Source organism: Lontra canadensis, unplaced genomic scaffold (genome assembly GCF_010015895.1).
Source record: "Lontra canadensis isolate GAN:19392208 unplaced genomic scaffold, GSC_riverotter_1.0 scaffold20, whole genome shotgun sequence".
In the NCBI taxonomy this organism is placed as follows: Eukaryota; Metazoa; Chordata; class Mammalia; order Carnivora; family Mustelidae; genus Lontra; species Lontra canadensis.
The window spans coordinates 17,645,737-17,659,833 of NW_022631014.1; the positions used below are offsets into that span (position 1 = coordinate 17,645,737).

Below are 14,097 nucleotides of genomic sequence, written 5' to 3' on the forward strand. Positions count from 1 at the left end.
CTGGCAAGATATGTAGGTTGTTCGTGCATTGAAAAACTCAGTGTCAGTCAATACTGCTCTAAAGTATAGAATCAATACAATCCCAGCTGGATTTATAGTGGAATTGTACTAATTGATTAAAAAAATGTGCATAACAATACAAAATTATCAGTAATATCCAGGACTCTCTTGAAGAGAAAAGGAAGGAAGGAAGATTGCCATACCTATTGCCATGCTAGATTATAAAATTCTAGTAAAGATGAAGAACAGTGTGGCCTTGCCCCAGGGACTGATGCCTAAGGCAGGGGTAGAATAGAGAGACCAGGATCAGACCTTGCCTGGACGGTCTCTGTACTTTAGAGAGGCAGCAGTTCTGAGCAGTGATGAAAGGGTGATGTTTTCACAACAAGATACTGAGGGTTGTGGTTGCATTTTCATAGGATTTTGTATACTATTGTGAAACCGTCTGGCGTTATCTGGTGCAGTTAGAGTTGAAGGCCACAGTGGGGAAATTTTGGTGCACCAAGACTATCAAACATGCTCAAAGTAGTTCTGTTGATAATGGTCAGAACATGGAAACAACCCAAATGGCCATTGCAGGATATTGATGTCATTGATGATTCTGTAGGAACATGGCAATAGGATGAAAAGCAGGAAAATAACATTGAAGCAAGAAGTAAATCACACAAGGGGCTCCTGGGTGGCTCAGTCAGTTAAGCATTGGATTCTTCATTTTGGCTCAGGTCATGATCTCAGGGTTGTGAGATCATGCCCCGAGTCAGGCTCCACAGTGGGCATGGAACCTGCTTAAGATTCTCTCTCTCCCTCTACCTCCCTCAAAATTAAAATTAAAATTAAAAAGAAGCAAATGACACATGAAAATATGCTATGATTCCATTTATAGGAAACTCAAAAACAGGGAAACTGGACAATTTTTTTTAAATTTTATTATTTATTTGACACAGAAAGAGAGATAGCAAGAGAGGGAACACAAGCAGGGGAGTGGGAGGGGGAGAAGCAGGCTTCCCACTGAGCAAGGAGCTTGACGTGGGGTTCAATCCCAGTACCCTGAGATCAGGACCTGAGCCAAAGGCAGACCCTTAATGACTGAGCCACCCAGGCACCCTGGAACCGGACAATTCTTGATTAAAAAGGGCACACTTAGGTAAAACAATCAAGTAAACCAAGGGATTGTGCGAGACGAGGTCTGTGACTTCAGGGGGCAAGCAGGGAACAGGAGGCTTATATGGTAACCTCCTCAGGTCCTAGCACCTTTCTATTTCAAAACCCATGCAATGAGTACAGAGGCTTTCATTTGATTCTTATTTTTCTAGAATATACAAATACATCTTTTGTAGTCATCTGCACGCATGATGCATTTTACAATTAAAAATTCTTTTTAGGGGCACCTGGATGGCTCAGTGGGTTAAGCCTCTGTCTTTGGCTCAGGTCATGGTCTCAGGGTCCTGGGACTGAGCCCTACCTGCTTCCCCACTCCCCGCCTGTCTCTCTGCCTACATGTGATCTCTCTCTCTCTGTCAAATAAGTAAATATTAAAAAAAAAAAAAAAAAACTCCTTTTAAATTATGCATGAACAAAAGACAATGTGATACATAGTAGGAGTGTTTGCTCCATGCCAGGATCCAGGCTAATTGCTGTGGCAACAATCGCTGAATTACAACCCCATGATTATCCCCATGCTGGGGCCACTTGGGCCACTGGGAGACATCTATGGCCCAGGGCCACACATGAGGAAGGAGCTAGGCAGGGCTTTCTTTCGTTATCTCAGACATAGCTGATTCCAAAGCCAGCTCTGCCATCTGCCTCGCTCCTAGCACATGATGTCCGGGGTAATGCAACAGCCAGAGTCCTTTCACAAGTCACCTGTGACCTGGGGGTGGTGGCCCAGACCAGAAACAGTCTCACCCACCCCTTCACCAGAAGACCTCAACCCAAGCCAGCCTCGGGGAGTGCAGCATGTCCCTGAAACACCATATAAGACCGCCGCTTTGACCTAGGGGAGCAGACGGTAACACCCTAGGGCAGGTTTAGGGCAGGTGATGATGAAGCTGCCTTGAGCTCTGCGCTGCCAAATAACATGCAAGAGGGGGCGCCTCACGCCTTGGGGGGAGCCTGAGGCTTGCCACATGGAATTCAACCCTCCAGCTCTTTCTTAAACACTCTGTAAATCTCTAAGACTTCTTAAAATATTTTTAAAGATTTTATCAGAGAGAGAAGGAGGGAAAAGAGAGGGAGAAAGCATGCAAGTGGGTAGAAGGGCAGAGGGAGGAGAGAGAGAATCCCAAGCAGGCCCCATTCCCAGCATGTAGCCCGATGCAGGGCTTGATCCCACGATCCTGAGATCATGACCTGAGCCAAGGTCAAAAGTTGGATGCTTAACCAAACCACCCAGACACATCTAAGATTTATTCTTAATCGGTTTCTCTGTTCACTCAGAGTACTCACTCCCTACCATCTATGAAGTGTCAAGGTCTGTGTTAGGCTGAATTCAGTTTTTGCACTGGGATGTAGTAAGAAACGTTTTCTATGGAAGGAGAAACTCCCAAGGTAATTAGGAAAGTAGAGGGAGAAAAGGGGGAACTCTACTAAACTTCTGGGGAGAATTCAGTTTCTGTAAGTTTAGAAGACAAACCCCAAAAGTCCATGAAGAGCTGGAAGCTGTGGTAAGAACAAAAAAATCTTATGCTGGTTCTTCTTATGGGAAGTATTGTTTCCACAATAGAGAGAAAAAAAAAACATAAGCCATGTATTGTTTACAGCAGTTTCCAAGGTCAGGTGGGACAAAAGAACGGAGTGTGTTACTACATCCTGAAAGACTGTGCTAGTGTGAATAGAGATGGAGAGGTGCCGAGGAAAAAGAAGAGGCAGCGCATTTGGCCAAATTAAATGCAGGGTAGGGGAGGAAGGGTGGGAATGTCCTCCTCGCCCAGTGGTCCCCAGGAAGACTCAAGGCTGCCAGTGGGGGAAAGGTGCCAGCAGCACATTACAGGGTGAACACCTGGAGGGGGGCATTAATTCGTCACTTAGCTTCAGCAGGGCTTAGGGACTAACCATCAGGTAGGCACCATTGAGCCACAAAAAGTCAGTTTGGATTTATTTAAAATGCCCCTTCCAGTTCTTGCTGGCTTAAAGGTACTGGCTTGGGGGCACCTGGGTGGCTCAGTGGGTTGAGCCTCTGCCTTCGGCCCAGGTCATGATCTCAGGGTCCTGGGATCAAGTCCCGCATCAGGCTCTCTGCTCAGCGGGGAGCCTGCTCCCTCCTCTCTGCCTGCCTCTCTGCCAACTTGTGATCTCTCTTTCTCTCTGTCAAACAAATAAATAAAATCTTTAAAATAAAATAACATAAAATAAAATAAAGTAAAGGTACTGGCTCTGCAGCCATGGGGCAGCTATGTGGTCCCCGGGTGGGAGTGACTTAGTTCTGAACCATCTTGTGGTCTTGGGTTGGAGCACAATCTCAGCAGCTGTTGACAGAAGGAACACGAGTAAGTCTCCTGGAGGTAGGAAGAGGGTATGAGGCCCTGGGCAAGCTAAGCCCAGGTGGTAAGTATTAACTACCACCCTCAGAACAATGTATTCCTTAAAATATAACATACAAGAAATTGTGCCGGCCATCAAGCATGTTTAGATATAGCCTTAAGAAAAACATGTACTGGCAACAGGCCTGTTGGGCACCTTGAAGCCGAGCTGCTGGGAACACCTGGCCCACACCCCCAACTAAAGGGGTGGGGATGGACAACACAATGCCTGTTTTGTTTTCTCCCCTAATCCAGGGACCATCTGTGACTAATTAGATGACCCCTTTGAATGCTTGCTCAACTATAAATCTTATACTGCTTGACCAGACATACCCTGCTTATCTGTAAGACTTATAATCATTGTATAACTCCTACTCCTTGTTTATCTACAAGAATATGATTAATGTATGGCCTTCTTCCACTCCTGTGATTACTAGTAATATGGGACTGAGGAGTTGTTTGGAACGAGTCTTTTCTACTGTCATCCCCAGCTCCCTTTCTCTTGCAGCTGACTTGTACCTCATTCTTCCATGCGCCGTCAAGAAGCAGCACGTACGATCTGTGAGAAATTCCACGTGGATCTCTTGGCTGCATCATGCTGGGCATAAACCAACTATGCCAGGAGAAGCTTGTAGTCCCATAGCTCTAAAGTTTAGGAATTTAAGATTCTAGGGGAAAAAAGCCTGTTTATGGAACATACTACAGGAATGACAGGAGACAAATGCCCAAAGGGGAAAAAGTAACACAAGGGCTCTAGGTTGGAGGTCCTGGCCATTAATACACACAGCTTGGGAGCAGGGATGGAGGCTGGACCAGCAGTTGCCAGGGGGGAGTCAGCCTTTAATGCCAGCATTATTTTCCAGAATATAGATTAAGTTGGCAGGAAATGCCTTCTCCTGTTCCTTGTTCCCTGAACTGGCCCCCTCCACCCCAAAACATACTAATAGGCTGTTAATCCAATCTACACACCTCCTCCACTCCCAATTTTCTTCCTGCCCTGTCCCTCCCTCTAGCCATGCTGATTCCAGGAGTTAACTGGTGTTACTGACCTTTTGCAACACTAAAAGTGCTGTGGATTCAAGGGTCTAAAGCATGTTGGAGCTTTGCAGGTTTATGGTAGAGGTATCCAAGCATGCTCTGCACACAGCCAGTGCAGAATCCCCACAAAGCTGATGGTGCTTGAGCCATCAGGTCCCTTCACTGCCCCTGCGCTACGGCAAGGTACCCAGGAGGTCACATAGCTATTTCTAGGTCTTCCAAAAGGGGAGTAAATCAATTTAACTCATTCTTCCTCAAAATCTGGGTCTACACTATTTCTCTGTAATTTTTAATGGGTCAAATGTTATTGTGAAATCAATGCAGGAGAGTACTCCAAGTATTTTAAATACAATACCAGAGGTCACTCAGATTGTCTACACAAGGAAAAGGCTGTCACTGAAAGGCAATTTACTCAAACTCTGGTTCTACATAATTTTGAGGGCAGATGGCAATTAAAAAAAAGTTTCAGGTCCCACCCTGGAAAAAACATTCCCAGGGTTACCATCCACTTACATTTAAATCTATTTTTTTGAGAGAGTACACACAAATGGGGGGTGGGGAGACAATCTTAAGCAGACTCCACACCCACGGGGCTCTATGCCACAACCTCTGAGATTTTGACCTCAGCTGAAATCCTGGGACGCTCAACAGACTGAGCCACCCAGGCACGCCTAACTCTATTTTCAGAACAGCTATTCCTTTTGCAAAAAGGAAGGATAACTTTCAAGTAAGAAGCACTATCTTTTATCTAAAGTGGGCTTTAGAAGTAAAACCGAAGTCAAGACCTGAAGTAATCTCAGGTATTTCTTGATCTGGAATGCGAAATAAACAGAAATGGACACGACTTGTACAAACTGTTTATTTTCCGTCAACCTTATTTCCAGTTTGTTTGCCTTTGTGGAAGAGCAGCTTAAGACCACTTAAGACCACTCAGTGGTTGTTCCTACCCATTCAGTGGCCTGAGCAGTGGGAGCTGCAGACCAGTCTTCAGTGGCCGGCTGGGCGCTCCAGTCTTCTGTTAAGGAAACACCAAGAAAACATAATCAGCCCCACTCCCACCAACACCAGGCCTTGATTTCTACCAAATACACACTTCAAGGGTCAAACACCCAAGGCGAGACCACTTCAAAGCCACCTGTTATTAGTGCAGCTACGGTGCACTGGGATGAGAACCTTTCAGTGCAAATATACAGCTGTGGAGATCCTTTCGAAGTCAGATTAAGAATACCAAAAACGCGAACCACGGATCACGACACGTACCAGTAGGGAACTGCTGAATAGGCACAGAGGGCACCTGCACGCCTTCAGACCAGTCTGCAACTTCAGGCTGAGTAGCCGTGAACTCGGGAGCTGGAGCCGTCCATTCACCCTGGAATTCTTCCTTGGTCACAGCCTTTTCAGCAGCAGCCTGCTCTTCCTTTTCAATCTGGTTAAGGGGGGAAAATGTTTAGAGAAACAATTTTATGTCAAAGAAGCAGACCAAGATGTCTGATTTGCTTATGTAACCACATGCCTTTGTGGAGGAAGCTTACCTCTTCAGGATCTCTGTAGAAGTAGAGATCAGGCATGACCTCCCACGGGTGTTCACGGGAAATGGTGCCACGCATGCGCAGAACTTCCCTGGCCAGCATCCACCACATCAGACCCACTGAGTGAGCTCCCTGCAAGAGCGCCAGGTTAAGAAATGACACTTCGGTCATCCCCAACAGCATGCACCCCCCACCAACGTGTTTCATCATCTAGACCTTTAGAACCAACAAAATAGACGTTTTACACTGGTATTAAAACATCTCTTTGGATGATTCTTATGTGGAATCAAGACTTTGAGACGAGTAAACTGGACCAATTTGAGCTGTATGCAACCCACCTTTTTAGGACCTTATAGCAGGATTCACCAAGTTGCTCTGAAAATCGAAAAGGTCCAGTAATGTGAGAAGTCGAAACAGTTAAGAAATATGGAGAAAAGCAGAAGAAAACACAGACCATTTAAAAAATGATTTCTCCTTAAAGCTCTGACACATCTGAATTATACTTGTAGCAAGAATTACTATCAAACTCCACTCATTGGGCCAGAGACCCTCGTGGTGTTAGCGAAAAGACTTGCCCCTCGTGTAGCACACTACCTACACTTGTGAGTTCATCGGCCAGCCAGCAGCCTCAACTCCAAGCTCTAACAATGTGCAGAAGAATGCCCAACTGCTTCAAGAGTATTCACTCTTAAGGCTCTAGTGTACGTCCTAACACTGTTACCTTGTTGTTGCAAGGGATGGCAATGTCCACATAGCACAGAGGAGAGTCTGTGTTACACAGAGCAATGGTAGGCAGGTTAACATAAGACGCCTCTGTAAGAGGCTGGTGGTCAGCCCTGGGATCAGTAACCACCAGAAGTCTTGGCTCTCGGAAGGCTGCCTGGATCTGGTTAGTGAATGTTCCAGGAGTGAAGCGGCCAGCAATGGGAGTGGCTCCAGTTGCAGCAGCAAATTTCAGCACAGCTCGCTTAAAGAATTAACATCAAGAGTTAGCAGTGCTCCAGAGATGGCATCACAGAACACTCCCAAGTGTCCCCATGCAGACACCCAGGTCTGTAAGCACCTGAAGGAGCCCATGAAGTCAGGAGACCTCCTATTTTCCCTCAACAATGAAAACACCAAGGCACTTCACACACCCAGCAATTCTGTGTGCTCTGTGCCACCTGAGACCTACTTACAGAACTAGGGCTCAGAAATGTTAAGCATACCCCACCCCCAAGCTCTCTGCCTGGAATGCTCTCCCCACTCTCAATCCCTGAGGGTACATGTGGCTCACTGGCTTCCTCACATCTGCATGCTCCATGACCACACCACCTGGTTTCAAGAACCAAGAAAGCCACTCTTGTGAGTGACTTGGGCAGGTTATGTACATACTTCCAACACGGTCATGAAAATGAAATTCATCAATACAGACAACAAAACAGTGTCTGACATCAATAAGCACTTCCGTGATCTGGTCCAATTTCATCAAAGCTACCCTACATAAAGCAAGAATATACCCACTTTCTTTCCCTTCCCTTCCTTTTTATCTCCATAAAAATGTTATTTCCTCCCTGGGACTAATAATACATTATAATTAAAACAAAACAAAACAAAATGTATTTCCTACATCCCTTCAGAAAAGCAGACTTGGTATTTTCCTGCTATATCCCAAACCCCTACCAACACTGCCTGGACCAATATAGATGCTCAGTAAATTTTTGCTGAGGGAAGAAGCCAGGAGAGCTGTCACCAAGTTCATTCTACAGTAGTAATTAAAAACTGTTTACCACCACGCACCAAACTTTAAATCCTGTCACAAGTCAGCCTCTGGGGAATAGCCCCCTCCACTGCAAAACACACCCTAAATTCGTGGAAACCGGTTCTACCATCAACACTACACAATTTACACACCTGTCAAAATCCAAGTCCAACATCTCTTTCAAATTAGAAATGGGCTGACTGATACCCTTGCTAGAGCTCTTAATCTAGTGGACTCTTGAACACCAGTTTAAACCAGGCACGTCCATCTACATGTTGACTTTTTTTCCCTTCACAGTACTGCAGGGTATTTTCCTTTCTAGCTTGTATTTTTTTTCCCTAAATCCACAGTATACACTACATATACAAAATAAATTAATCGACTGCTTATCTTTCTTATTGTTGAGGCTTCTGAAGGTCAAGAGTAGGCTATCAGTAAAGTTTCTGGGAAGTCAAGTACAGATTTTTGGTCATGCATGAGGTCGGTGCCCCTGATTCACGGTGTTGTTCAAGGGTCAACTGTAAATCAATTTTCGGGAAGTTCATTAGTTTTCTCAACAGAGAAACAATTGCCAAAATAGAAATGGGGCAAAATACAAGTTTTGTCCCACTGGCCTTTAAAAAAAGTTACTTAGTGTTGGCAAAGATTCTTACTCTTAGAAGACCTGATGAGTCTTGGAGGACTAGTATCCTACTAGAAAACCAGTTTTCAAGAAGAAAACTGAAGCTGAACAAACCACCAGATGCCAAGTATTATGTATACTGAAAACCTCGAATACTGGCAATTCAAGATTTGTAGAAGTAGTTAAATTATAGACTATTTTTATTTTCCTATACTTTTCCCTGCATCCCACAGTATCTGTAAGCTTATTTTTTAATAAAAACCAAGTGTATTGTTTACAAACCTGGCCAGTATTCCTGGACGATATGACACTGACATCAGCTGGGTTTTCAATGGCAACAATGGCACGAGCTGCTAGCAGAAGCTTCTCCCAGGTTCTCTTCAGATTTATGATGTAGATACCTACATGACAGCAGAAGTTTTGTAACACCCGACCTAATTTGTGATTTATTTTCTTCTAAAAAAATTCAGTGTAGCAGAGAGTACTATCAAACTCCAGTCATAGAGGCAAGCTCTACTGGTGTTAGCGAAAATCCTGCAGTTTTTATAGCACACTTCCGACACTCACAAGTTCATGGGCCATGGCTGGCCTCAACCTTGAGCTTTAATAGTGTGCAGCCTTGACTCAGTAGACAAAGAGTATCTTTTTCTCTTCCTGTGTTAAGCCTCCCTCAGGTCCCCATATGGATTCCTCCTGCAAGTTCTCACCCACTTCCTAGTCTCTAGCCACTTTTCCTTACAACCTGCCTCCAAGCCAAATTAACCCAAAACTGCTTTACAACATGCCACTCCCAAGATTATGTCCTTCAGTGGCCTCTGAGCTAAAGCACTCCCTTATCCAAGATGCCTACAAAGGTATTACAACCTACCTTTTCTTTTTCTAGTACCTTCCAAGCCTAATTGCTCCTTCCTATCTCCTGCTCTACTTTACTGTCAAAACTCAAACAAACCTGTATCAGTACCTGTGAAATACAAGGCACTATAAAAATAATGAGCTTCCTCATCTTTGTATCTCGTAGCTCTTGCATGGAGCAACCCAAGTCCCCTAACCTATCAGTAGACATACTCTTAGCCTGGAGCCCAGAAAGCTTTTCTTCCCAAAACCATCAGAACACTGTTTTTAATTTTTTAATATCTTTTAAGTTATCTCTATGTCCAACATGGGGTCAAACTCAAAAGAGATCGAGTCTCATGCTCTACCGTGCCAGCCAGACACCCCACTTTTACTTAGTTTTAAAGCTTATTTCCAAAATAGTTATCTGATTTCGTTGATTACTTAGCTGGAATGCCCCTCCCCCCAAATCAAAGCAAGGACTGACCATCACTTTTCCTTTTGTAGATGTACTGTTCCATCTGGAAGTCAAGGTTGGTGCCACCTAAATGGGTTCCCGCTGCAAGGAATTTGAGGACATCCTCCTCCTTCATTTGCAGGACATCAAGGGCTCCGGACATTGTGAAAGTTTCCCGTTAAGTTACGATGGGAACCTAAAAAACAAGTTAACAATCCAGTCCTTTGCATTCCAGTGATTTAAGTGGGTAAGGGATCAGGTGCATTCTAACTACTCTTGAGAGCCATACAGCTTCACGGTTAAATGCAACCCAAGGACCACATCTTTCAGTTTACAGTCTACTGGGATGAGACACAATACAACAGACACATCCCACACATTATTAAACAACAGCACATCTTAATGAATGTGGAGATGGGAAAAACACCCAGCTAATTAAGACGAAAATGGTGAATTGCCACTTAACACTCCAGAGTAACCCAGAATAAAGGTTATGGATGAGCAAAGGCAGCACAGAGGCAGACAAGTTTATTTTCAAGCAGACTGCAGGTGGGCGCTTCAGAATTATTTCTCTCTGGGGTTACAACGAACTTTCTGCAAAACCCTGCCAGAAACCTTAACACACGGTTAACTACCAGCACCAACTGCTGCTGTAGATGTGCGCCGGGGCCTGAGGTCACGGCCGAGTGCCGGGGTCCGAAGCGATGGCAGCACGGTGCGCTGGCACCCCCGCCACCCAGCCGCAGGCCAGTGCGCACCCTCGCCCAGTGCCCCGGCTCCAGCACGACCTCCACGGGCTCCCGGGGCATTGTGGGAACTCGCGGGCCCGGGCCGGCCATGTGCGGGCTGCCGGAGGGAGGTGGAACGTGCCTGCAGGAGACAGACCCGCTCTGCCTGCTGGCTTCTATCCCCGTCCTCGCACCCCACACACCAGCAGGAAACTGTTCTGGTGACTTTTGGGGACGCTGGAGAACCCCACAGGGCACTCACGCGAAACAACGCCGTATGGACCGTTCCGTGGGTAGCGCGGAAAGGAGAGGCGGGCGGAAATGACGCCCTTATATACTCCGCCACCAGCCAATGACAATAAAAAAGCCGAGCGGAAGGGCGGACGGGAGCTCTAGCCCGGAGGGACCGTTTGCGACGGCAGTGCTTTCCGGCGCGGCGAAGGCGTTCCGCGCTGTGCGGCCGTCCCCGCAGTAGTTCGTCAGGCACGCGCGCCTGCGGGCTGCCGTTGATGACGGTATGAATTTTCGCGCAACGTGGGAGGGTTCCTGTCCTAAACTGCAGTTTGCGTCCGTGGGAAGCTGTTGGATACAACGTGCCCAAGTACTCGATCAACAGAAGCTGGAGAAATTATTCTCATTCTTTGGAGAACAATTCGGCAGAATGTAATTCACATTTTAAAAAGTTGACTTTTCGGGAAATTTTCCTGAAAATATTAAAAGACTGTACAAATGGTTACGATTTTTTTTAAGAAGACAAGGAATATCTATCAATAGGTTATTAAAAGTGTATTCTGTTCATATAGTACTATGCAGCCACTGAGGAATATTCAAAAGATACGCTACATACAAACAAGAATTGCATTATGAGGGAGATTATTAAAAAAAAAAAAAAATCGAAACCCGTTCAACTGTACTTCAATTAAAAAGAAAAGGAGGGGTTAAGTCGGTTAAGCTGATGTTGGCTCTGGTTATGAGCTCAGAGTCCTAAGAGAGAGCCCCCTTTAGGGCATGGAGCTTGCTTAAGATTCTCTCTCCTCCCTCCACCGCTCCCCAGGGAAGGGGTCTCTCTCTGGAAAAAAGAAATAGTAATAATCGAAGCCCTATACGTTAAAATATTATTTAAAAAATACCTAAGATATTAAATTATATAGTAGTTTTCAACCTTGGCTGCACTGGAGAATCACTTGGAGAGCTTTTAAACATATGCTAAGGCTCAATTTTAAAAATCGATTTTTAAAACTGAGGTATAATTGAGATAAAACATTTCAGTTGTACTACATAGCCTGTATATATTGTGAAATGATCACCACAATATACGTAGTTAACATCTGTCACCATCCAGGTATAATGTTTGTTTTTCTTATGATGAGAACTTTTACCCTCTAAGCTACTGTCAAATATTTAATACAGTATTAACTATAGTTGCCACGTTGTAGGTTACATTTCCAGGACTTAAAAAATCTGATTCTTAAAAGTAGCTACTAGATAATTTTAATGTGCAGCCAGGGTGAGAACCATTAATATACAAGTAGAGAAACTGGGTGAGTTTTTTCCTCCTCTCGTTTTTGAATTTTTCCCCCTATTTTTGAAATTTTCTGAGGAACACAGGTTGTTTTAAACAGAAAACCCTATTATAGTTTTAAAAGCTGATATAGAGGGAAGGAGGTAGGGTGCCTTGGTGGCTCAGTTGGTTAAGCTACTGCATTCAGCTCAGGTCTTGATGCTGGAGTCCTGGGATGATCTCACATCGAGCTTCCTGCTCAGCAGGGGGTCTCCTTCTTCTGATCCTCCCCCATCTCATGCTCTCTCTCTCTAATAAGTAAAATCTTTAAAAAAAAAAAAAAAAAAAGGAAAGAAGTAAAAAAAACTTGCTATATGATAACAGAATGGGTGGCTTTTAAGGGCAGTTTTCTGTCACTGCCTGACTTCTCTGGAGGGCCTTCTGGGACACTCCCAAGCCACCTTAGCAGCTCCCTCCCATGTGCACCCTCCAGTCCCAAGACTACTTCCTTTGTTACAAGGAGGACATTGTACTCTAATTATGTTTAGGTGTTCTTCAAAATAATATATTTGTCACAAATTAACTTTGCTCTTTTTTTTTTAAAGAATTTATTTGACAGAACACAAACAGGGGGAGCAGCAGGCAGAGGGAGAAGCAGCAGGCTCCCCACTGAGCAGAGAGCCTGATGTGGGGATCATTCTGTATAGATCAGGATCTATCCCTAGGACCCTGGGATCCTGACCTGAACCAAAGGCAGAGGCTCAACCAACTGGGCTACCAAAGCAGCCCAATAACTTTGCTCTTGAGAACTCATCTATCTGATGAAAATCCTTGGCAAGGAAATGAGTTGACAAAGGTCCAAAGCTAAACGACTGACTGTTGGGAGTAAACCACAGTGAGGAGCCCTCGCCCCAAGTGGCACTTGCGAAGAATATCTAGTATTCTTGCAGCCTCCCAGTCCTCTGTGCAAGTTTTTGCAACATTTTTTATTCATGCCCATTTTTTAAAAAGATTTTATTTATTTGAGAGAGCAGGGGGGAGTAGCAGAGGAAGAGAGTCCCAAATAGATTCTGAGTTAAGCACAGAACCCAACAAGGGGCTCTATTTCATGACCCTGAGATCATGACCTGAGCCAAAACCAAGTCAGTCGCTTAACTGAGTGAGCCACTCAGGCATGCCTGCCTATTCATGCCCATTTTTAATAAATCCCAGAGCCTATCTTTTGCAAACTTCTGATTTCTGGGGTTCATATTTAAAAAGGAAAACTTGGGGTGCCTGGGTGGCTCAGTTCCTTGAGCTTCCAACTCTTGATTTCGACTTGTGATGAGTCTCTCATGGGACCAAGCCCCACGTCAGGCTCCACTCTCAGTGTACAGTTCTGCTTGAGGGTTCCTTCTGCCCCTCCCCCCTGCTTGCACACTCTCTAAAATAAATAATCTTTAAAAAATAATAAAAAGAGGGATGCTTGGATGGTTCAGTTGGTTAAGCGTCTGCCTTCAGCTCAGGTCATGATCTCAGGATCCTGGGATCAAGTCCCGCATCAGGCTCCATGCTCAGCAGGGAGCCTGCTTCTCCTTCTGCCTGCTGCTCCCCCTGCTTGTGCACTCTCTCTCCCTGTCTCTGGCAAATAAATAAATATATAATTTTTAAAATGAAAAAAATAGTAAGATAAAAATTTGGCTTAAGTTTTTTTCCAAATATAAAACTGCGCTAAGGACTGTAGTCTTTTGGAGCTACACTTCACAAGACATTGAATGGCTAGGGGAACTCTTGTTCTGATTTACAACTAAGAGAATATGGGCCCTAGTCTTCAAGTTCACGTTGGGCACCTTCAGACCTCCTTCTCTAGGTGGACTTCCTCCTTTACCTGTAGGTCTGGTACCCAGCTGTGCTACCGTCCTCTCCAGGAAGCTTACCTGCAGTGGCCCAAACAATGTTCCAAAATAACCGTTTCCTCCTTTGTCCCAAAGCTCTCATTCCCTTAGTAAAATGGTAGGTTTTTTCTGTCTATCAAAAGGATTCTGTCTTGCAACTTTCCCCTCTCACCTGGCACTTTTTGTCTTGCATTTGTTCATGTATTAGAATCTCAGCTTTGCCACATGGTGTGACTCTGAAGAAGTCACTTAACCTCT

The 14,097-nt window shown here is 44.8% G+C and overlaps 1 protein-coding gene and 2 non-coding genes across 4 annotated transcripts; all 3 read right to left on the minus strand.

The window, feature by feature from the left end:
- Window positions 1–5,468: 5,468 nt before the first annotated feature.
- RPSA (ribosomal protein SA) lies at window positions 5,469–10,755 on the minus strand. 2 transcript variants are annotated; one of them, XM_032861137.1, is made up of 7 exons: window positions 10,727–10,755; window positions 9,767–9,932; window positions 8,731–8,849; window positions 6,807–7,052; window positions 6,089–6,217; window positions 5,817–5,982; window positions 5,477–5,571 (listed from the first exon to the last, which is right to left on the minus strand). In XM_032861137.1, the coding sequence occupies exons 2-7, from the start codon at window positions 9,897–9,899 to the stop codon at window positions 5,477–5,479; spliced, it is 888 nt and encodes a 295-aa protein (XP_032717028.1). In that variant the 5' UTR covers window positions 9,900–9,932; window positions 10,727–10,755. The 2 variants fall into 2 exon arrangements, with proteins under 2 accessions (XP_032717029.1, XP_032717028.1); XM_032861138.1 differs by lacking the exon at window positions 10,727–10,755 and having other exon boundaries at window positions 5,469–5,571; window positions 9,767–9,899.
- Window positions 6,587–6,741, minus strand: LOC116869844. Its single transcript, XR_004383122.1, has one exon. It is a non-coding gene; the product is annotated as a small nucleolar RNA SNORA62/SNORA6 family (small nucleolar RNA).
- On the minus strand, window positions 8,916–9,066 carry LOC116869845. The gene has a single exon (XR_004383123.1). It is a non-coding gene; the product is annotated as a small nucleolar RNA SNORA62/SNORA6 family (small nucleolar RNA).
- Window positions 10,756–14,097: the final 3,342 nt, after the last annotated feature.